The sequence below is a fragment of the Rhopalosiphum padi genome, chromosome 4, assembly GCF_020882245.1.
Source record: "Rhopalosiphum padi isolate XX-2018 chromosome 4, ASM2088224v1, whole genome shotgun sequence".
In the NCBI taxonomy this organism is placed as follows: domain Eukaryota; kingdom Metazoa; phylum Arthropoda; class Insecta; order Hemiptera; family Aphididae; genus Rhopalosiphum; species Rhopalosiphum padi.
The window spans coordinates 1,602,073-1,610,616 of NC_083600.1; the positions used below are offsets into that span (position 1 = coordinate 1,602,073).

The 8,544-nt window shown below is 27.3% G+C and overlaps 1 protein-coding gene across 4 annotated transcripts; it reads left to right on the plus strand.

Annotated features, from left to right (window-relative positions):
- Positions 1 to 3,922: 3,922 nt before the first annotated feature.
- LOC132929553 (uncharacterized) lies at positions 3,923 to 7,980 on the plus strand. Of its 4 annotated transcripts, none has more exons than XR_009662121.1 (8): positions 3,923 to 4,200; positions 4,506 to 4,675; positions 4,737 to 5,873; positions 5,953 to 6,149; positions 6,208 to 6,360; positions 6,423 to 6,566; positions 6,626 to 6,821; positions 6,881 to 7,980. XR_009662121.1 is itself a non-coding variant. In XM_060994979.1 (7 exons), the coding sequence occupies exons 2-7, from the start codon at positions 4,513 to 4,515 to the stop codon at positions 6,653 to 6,655; spliced, it is 1,824 nt and encodes a 607-aa protein (XP_060850962.1). In that variant the 5' UTR covers positions 3,923 to 4,200; positions 4,506 to 4,512; the 3' UTR covers positions 6,656 to 7,980. The 4 variants fall into 4 exon arrangements, 2 of the variants coding, with proteins under 2 accessions (XP_060850962.1, XP_060850964.1); XR_009662120.1 differs by having other exon boundaries at positions 6,626 to 6,797; XM_060994979.1 differs by having other exon boundaries at positions 6,626 to 7,980.
- The last annotated feature ends 564 nt before the right edge of the window (positions 7,981 to 8,544 follow it).

The following is an 8,544-nucleotide window of genomic DNA, read 5'->3' on the forward strand; positions in this document are numbered from 1 at the left end:
GTATAACATTTCATGATGTTAGCCCCCTCCCCATTGGCCATTCCCCATACGAGATTTCTGGCTACGCCATTGTACAGCACAATAGTATTGCATAAGAAAAAGTTCCAAGTAGTCACACGTGAATAAAGTTTAAAACTACTAATACAAATATTTCGTTTTAAAATTCAGCATTAACATAATTTTATGACTATTTAGTATACAATTATTTTTCTGTATATAGGTCATAGGAACTATAATAACATGCGTAATTTGTTTATTTTGTAGGAATTTACTCATCACTCATCTAATTTTTAAGAATTAACGCATTGGTATATAATTTTTTTACTTGTCACTCTCGTGTAGAAAGTTATAGTCTATATATAGGAACTTACTATTACCTACATGCAATAGCAACAGGCTACGACTACAGTAGCATATTTTGGATAATTTTTCAGGGGAAAAATACAAAAATATCTCACTGTTACAATGTAAGGAAATTCAAATGCAATATTTGTTTATTTTATTTGATTAGTTTTTGGACACTGGTTCAAACTTGTTCAGTTATAATCCAACAAAAAGCACCTTATTTATTGCTCAAAAGTTTAAATTTTAATACATAAAATAATTATAGGTATAAGGTCTATATTTCTTTTTTTCATGGCAGCAAACATATATCAATTACCTCATCTATTTGAATGTCCCTGTGTTTATGAATATTTAGTAAAGCCAATCCAATTAAGCGATCTTGCCCTAATATGCTCGCATCGCAACTAAGTTTTTAACCTAAGTGGAAAAAGCAAAGTGCATAAGCAAATAAGCAAGTCATTATTTAGTAATTGGACATAATAAGTGTAAAATTGGTCAGATAAGAAAATTATATTATATTATTATTAACTCAAATTATACTTAATAATTATCAGTGATATTATGTGGTCATAATATATGGCATAAAATTACCTTATTATAGGTATTTTATAGATGATCTATTGATTTTTTCTTGATTACTGTAGATTAGTGACTTAAAATTTAAAGTGAAATATTGCAGTAAGAGGTGTTATAGGTTTATAGCTTTTCGCAAAACAGTAAAAAAAAAAGTCTTGCAGGAAGGCAAATGCTCCTTTTGCCCCCCCCCCCAAATACGCCACTGATTATCTATTAATATTTTATCTATACCGTAGGAGCCAGGAGGTATAATAGATACCTATGTCATCAATTATCGTGTTGATAATATTATATATTGTATGTGTTTTTTGTTTAGATAGCCGATATAGGTACCTACTGCAGGCGACTTATAAATTATAATCTATTATTTTTGCATTTTGTGTACCTATTTAATATTTTACTTATAACTACGTAATACCTTATATAGTTATATCCCCTTTCTTAAACATTATATATTTATATTATTATTTTATTATATCGAACACTAATGTAATGTACATGACACCCTATATATGTTAAAATTTATAAATAATAAATATAATATTTATAGATAGGTACATGCGACCGCGACGTACCTATTTATGAATATTTTAAATTCAAAACAATCGCAGCATAATTATCACATGAAATAGATACAATCTAATATTTATATTATCATTGTTCATTGATCCTTGATTATACATACTAGTAAATATTTATAATAAATGCTAATTATAACTATATCTTATAAGTTATAAGTCATAATAATTTTTTAATGAGAAAATATGATAAATGAGTAAAATGATTAATATAAGCTTAGGAAGGATGTCACCATTGTTACCTATAATATCTATACATATAAAATCCAAATACTACTGACTTACTGATCACTGTATCTCAAAAACTATTCAACGTACGCTCTTCAAATTTAGAATAGTGGTTCCTCTAATATTTTCACCATGCAATAAGAAAGGATTTTAAAAAATGTCACGTTTAAGTCCAGTTATGGAGTTATGGTTTATGGATTAATTAATAATTATTCACTGCCAATGCCCAATACATTATTGTGCGGCACAGCGGCCAGCGGGTTTCCAGCTACCTACAAGGCTACAAGCCTACCTATCCTTTTTGTCCGGCAATTATGTATTTTATATACCAGCGTGTAGATCTGCATTGTCCCAAGAAGTTTATCGATAAAAATAATCTCGTGCATCGCGCGTACATCAATACTCCTATTAGTCCTATTATAAAAATAAAATATACACCCATAACAAAAACCAATATAGATACAATACACATACAAATTTACTAACGGTATTTTCCGTAGTCCGTTGCCTTGCCGTGGTTATGCCGGGACGCGCATGACATCCTTCAATCCTTGTATAGGTACTTTACCTATATATATAAAAGAACAGGCCTTTTTTATGTTCTAGTTTTAGTTTTGGGACGATACTGTCGACACTATTTAACTTTTTTCCAATTTGTTTTCACTGAGATATTTCAAATACTCTTTTGAGTATCACCACGTTGCCTGATTTTTTATTTTTTTGTCTGAGGGGAGGGAGAGGGGGGTTTGTATTTAAAGGTTACGGTTTTTTGCGAGTCTCACATGGACAATATTATATCTATATGTAGCATTTTCTAGAGTTTGAAGACCAGACCATTTATAAATGTATGCACCTCAAAATAAAACACTGTAAGTGGACAATGTGGTAAACTGCAAGTATACCAATAGGTTTTGACTCGCATTTTAAATATTCATAAATAAAGTAATTATACATATATACAAATTATAATTATAGAACCATCATAAGAATCATTTGTGAATTATAAATATTATTATTATTATTATTATTTTGTATTTGTAATTCAGTTACTAGGTACTATATTACTACTACTATTTAGCACTCGATTAATTATAATTTTTTTTCTTCTTTAAAACATCCGAGATCTAACAACAGTAACAACGACGGATGTTTGACCATGGTATACCATTCAGTGACTGTGTGTCCAAACACTCTAAACATCACGCCACACCATGCCCAACTGTTATTACAATATTTATATTTTATCCTATAGCCTATACCTAAACAGTAAACTCATACTCAACTCAGTAATTGGTTAAAAAGTCGGGGGACATAAAGTTCGTTTTAAAAAAAGTTGGAAAATATATATGTAAATATATTTTGTCATTTAATATAAATAACTTTTAAACATTTGAATTAACATATTTATACAAATAAAACACTAGGTACCTATAGTAACAAGAAACCAAATAATATAATTTGTTATAAAAGGTACCTATATAGTCTGTGGACTGTGGGAATAGGAAAGTGGGACATTTTGGTAGTCATGGATAACAGAAGTGTAATATTTCATAAAATAAGGTAGTCTCATATATAACAGGAAAGTACCTAAAAACAAAATCGATTTTGTTAATAACTAATTTTGAGTAAAAAATACGGTTTTTCCTTAATTTTTTTCTATATTATTTTGTAAAATATAAGTACTCGACATTTTTTACTTTTGACGCCAACTAGATCATGTTTTCTATCAGAAATCATCCTCAAAGCTGTAAATTGGAACATTTTAACTGTTCCTAAAAGGCAATGTGACGTGACAGACGCAAAAAAATAAAAGTAAAAAAAACTTTTCGTAAAATCAATATACATTCATTGCTCCGCTTAGGCTTAAATTAAAACGAAAACTAATAGAAACCTCATTAAATTCACCACAAAAAAATAATAATTTAATAAATACATTTCCTATCTACTTTTAGCCGTAAAAGTGTAAAGTATCAAGTATATAAAATAATATTATACGAAATATGAATAAGTACCAATATTAATTTTTTTTTTGTTCTGCAATTCGGGTAATAAAAGTGATTAATGGCCAACTAGAGGACGCTAGAATAGTAGAATATAATTTATTATATTTATCCAACGTCCATGACGGTTTAATTGGTTCCAAAGAGGTTGTAGTGCCGACAATGTAAGTATGTATGCAAGAGAGAGAAAATAGAGTCATAGAGATCAGAAAAACCATGAACCACAACAACAAAAATGGCTCTGGTAGTGACAAGTTTTTTCATATGAAATTTTTCAATAGTAATTGTGAAAATTTATTTAAATTTAATAATTATTTTATTTTTGGAAATTACTTTTAATTGTTTTGACTATTTAATGCCATGTACGATTTTTGATTAAAATTGTACAAATTAACACGTACGCGTAAAGATGTATTGTATAACAATTACAACGGTCGAATAAAATCATCTGATACCTTTCAACTTTGCCAAAAGTGTGTATATATTTATTTTATTTTTTTTACTATTTAACATTTGGTCAGTGTTGTAAATAATACTTATTTTAATTGATTTTTATTAAATAAAATTTTTAAATTGTTTTGGGTACTAAGTAAAATAACCTTACAATTAATATGTTTACATTCCCTAGGGTAACATTTACATTGTGATAACACGATTAATTAATGATTACTCAAAATAATATTGAAAATAAATGATTTTAAATTTTAATCTACCTAATTAGCCATATCACATTATTTACATTAAAAAAATTATTCTATTACTTTTATTAATATTGTAGAATAAAAATGTCTGAGGGAAGATTTCCATCTTATCATCATTTACCCCCAGCGGCCCCAGCACCGCAAAGACATCATTTGGCAACTGCTGCAACACCTTCTGTTCCTCATCCACTTACATTCCACCCTCCTGCAATTTCTCATCAGTTATCTTCGTGGTTTACTAAACAAGGTAAATAATTAATTGAATTGTTCATTGACAAGTGTTAAGTTGTATTGTTATCGGATTATAGATATGGCCGCTTACAGAAATACACCATATGCTTCTTTGCACAATGTTGCTGCATTACAGATGCACAAACCCCAACATACTCCTGTAATTGATAGGTGGATGGATTCAAGAAATAATATGCCACCACCATCTAGACCTGGTCCACCATCTCCTAGTCCAGCGCATTCTGCGAATGTATCACCCAGTTTCTCATTATCTCGAACTGTTGAGTTTGATCTCAATAAACATAAAAAAGAATCTGAGCAAATGTCTATTGACTTGTCTTCAAATAATAAAAAATATGAAAACTTTTCTTATAAACGAGCAAGAGATCAAGTAAATGGTCAAATAAATTCAACTAAAATAGGAACCATTGAAGAGAAGGCTATAAGTGTTATAGCACCAAACCCTCTTAAAGTTATTAAGTCTGAAGTCAGATGTGATGTCCCAGATAGTATAAGTATTCAAAATGTAAAAAGTTTTAATACTGAAAGTTATCAAAACAAACTTAGTAAACAAGATAATAAGATCACTTGGGATGTAGTTGATACTCCTATTAAAATTGAAGTTGAAGATACAAATAATGTTGAAAAAATGTTGGAAAATATGTTTCAAACAAATGAGTCTGAAAAACAATCTGTTATTAAAATTGTTAAACCAATAAAATCACCATCGCCATCAATGATGAGGGCAGAATCTGTAGAAAAAATACTTAAATCACCATCTCCTATACCTAGAATAGAACATGATAAATCTGAAGACTCTCTACCATCAGAAAATTCTTCAAAAAAAATTCATGACACACATTCTCAATTCCTTGAAGTAGAAAACAAATTAGAAGAATTATTTGGTGGAGTCATTACATCAACTAGTACATCTGATCAACAAATAATAACTGAAAATAAATCAAAACCAATAATTTCTACAAAGAGGCCCTATAATAAAAATAAGAAACAATTAAAAAAAGTTAAAAAAATTCTACCCATAGCTGAAAAATCGAAACCAGTTGTTGAACCACCTATTAAAAAATATAAAGGCCCATTGATAAGAGTCAATGGGGGTAACATAGAAAATCCAACAAGTTTTGTTATAATTAATCGAAATGTTCAAGATGATGAGGATTCATTAGATGGTCGAAATATTAATCGAAAGACTTATTGTAAGTTATAGTTTAAAAGTGTCATAGGTCGTTGTTTTTTTAAATAACTTAATATTAATTATTTATAATTTTTTGAAAGCATATAAATCTGGTGGTTGCAATGGTGAAGAAAAACCTGATGTGAACAATTTAGAAAGTAGTGATTGGAAATGTGTATTCTGTTCGCGAGGACCTGATGTAAGAAACGTTGTCCATGATCCTTCTGGAGATCTTTTTGGTCCTTATTATGTCAGTATACCAAAGGTTGTAAAATCAAATGATAACCCTAAGCGAAAGGTATTTTTAAACCACTTTTATTATTGAACATATTTTATGGCTAAAATGTAATTTACAGAAATCTAAACATAATTTAAATGATAATGATACTTCAGAAACATATATTGAAGTATGGACTCATGAAAATTGTTTAGTTTGGGCGTCTGGTGTTTATATGGTTGGGGATAAAATTATTGGGTTGGAAGATAGTGTGAGAGTTGCAAAAAATACTGTAAGTATTTTTATATATTATTTAAATTATAGATAATAATAAAAACATTTTTTTTTACTTAGATCTGTAGTTATTGTGGTGTTAATGGTGCTAGTATTGGATGTACAGCACGTCATTGCAAATCGAGTATACATTATAATTGTGCTATACATGTTGGCTGGCTTTTAGATAGCCAGAATCACATGACTACATGTAATGTTCATAGGGTAATTATATAATTTTAATCTCTGATTAGGCTTTTTAACTAATATATTTATTTTTACAGAATTCTCTCCTTGGAAGTAGTTGTCATTAATGGAGCTTTTTTGCTTCATATATTATTATATTCAAAAAAAAAAATAGGCTTTTTAAGTTTTCTTTTTATTATTGTGTATAATATTGTATTATGGTTAGAACATCATCAGCCTTGTTATGAACTTACAAGAATTGACCATTAAGTATTTTCTTATTCATATATTGTCGTATGTTTGTTAATATATTTATGTATTTTAATCTATTATAATTTTATTAAATTGTTTAGTTTTATAAAGTAAAGAAGATATGAACTAATGAAAACATTGCAGTACACAACAAGAAAGTTAATTTAACTAAAATATTCAAGTAAGCCTATTATTTTAGAGCTGAAAAAAATTGCTCTATTGTAGTCCATATAGTGTGCCACATTTTGGTACATAAACTATACAAGTACATGAACAAAATAAATCTTGTCCATGAATATATTTTAATCAAGTTTTGTATGAATTGTATTATTTTATTTATTTATTTTTTACATTATTCTTAATTGTTTTGATTTTATATAATTGTATACGTTAGAAAAAATACATATTGGTATTTATTAATATTTTAAAGATAATATTTATTATCTATTATTATAATTGCAATTATTAAGTTAGTATTTGAATTTCTTAAGATATTATGTTCTTAATAAATATCTATTGGACTGTGATGACTGATGAGTAACAAAATTGGTTTAAAATGTAATAATGATTTTCAAATTACAATTTAAAAAATGTCAACTTGAAATAGCACATTTTTATTTTAGCATTAATAAATAATACTTAAATAATTTCATTGCATAATAAGCAAGATGATTAGTTTTTATTAAAAAAAAAATATTTATGTTTTAAAATGTTACTATAAAATTATATCATTAATAGTTTTGTTAGCGTCCTAATTTTAAATACCTACATTAATTACCTACAGAATATCATAAAAAGTACCTATACATTATTCTACATTCAATTAATATTACTCCTGATATTTTAGTTTTAATTTTTATCTTGTTTAAATTAAGTAATTATAAGGTTATGTTAACTCAGTTTAATATATTTTTAATATTAAGGTTATGTTATAAAACTATTTTAGAGTTGATTACATGGGTCTGACACTGAGAAATTGGTAGTGGGGTTTTAATAGTAGTTTATGAAATACCTAGCACTTCTTGGTTGTCAAATGTATGTAATTTATTCTATTTAACCTTAGATCATATATCTAAGTATGTATAGGTATGTGGTTTAAGAAAAAATGTGTTTAACAATGCTGTTCTATGTATGACACAATATAAATCATAATATACACAATATATTATATGTACTGGTTTAAAGGTATTAGATATCGAAATGTAATTTTCTTATTTAATCCTTGTAGATCTGTGCCAAGAATGATTGTAATAATCTAATTCAACTATTGGCAAAACAAACAAAATGTGTTTAAATTATTGATTTCTTAAAAATGATGATAAAATATGAACTTATAAGTGGTGTCTTGAACACTCCCTTCATTCGATCATGAAAAATGAAACGTCTACTTATTACACCATAACTTTTACTTATTGTATTGTTCATTTATACTTATTTAATAAAGATTGTCAATATATTCCTTTATGATATAAAAAAATTTCTTAAAAATTAAGGTTGGAAATGTTAAAACTGACTAACATAATATCCTATAGTTTGTGCTATAAAAATAAATTTGAACATAGAAAACTATACACCAATGCTTGTTTTGTTAGATTAAAATTTAACTATGTGGTACTTGAGTGTAGAAAAATTTACTAATTATTAGGGATAAAAAGAAAAATACACTATTGTTTTGTGTTATTTTTTTGGTTTTAAAAAGTATGAGTTAATCATATACCTAATCAATTGGAAATTTCCCTATTTATTTGGGTTTTATCGATTTATA

Excerpts from the sequence above, each read along its gene's own strand:
- LOC132929553 (XM_060994979.1), top strand. The coding sequence starts at position 4,513 with ATGTCTGAGGGAAGATTTCCATCTTATCATCATTTACCCCCAGCGGCC. Across the intron at positions 4,676-4,736 it reads TTCGTGGTTTACTAAACAAG|ATATGGCCGCTTACAGAAAT; the intron begins GTAAATAATTAA and ends ATCGGATTATAG. Across the intron at positions 6,361-6,422 it reads TGAGAGTTGCAAAAAATACT|ATCTGTAGTTATTGTGGTGT; the intron begins GTAAGTATTTTT and ends TTTTTTACTTAG.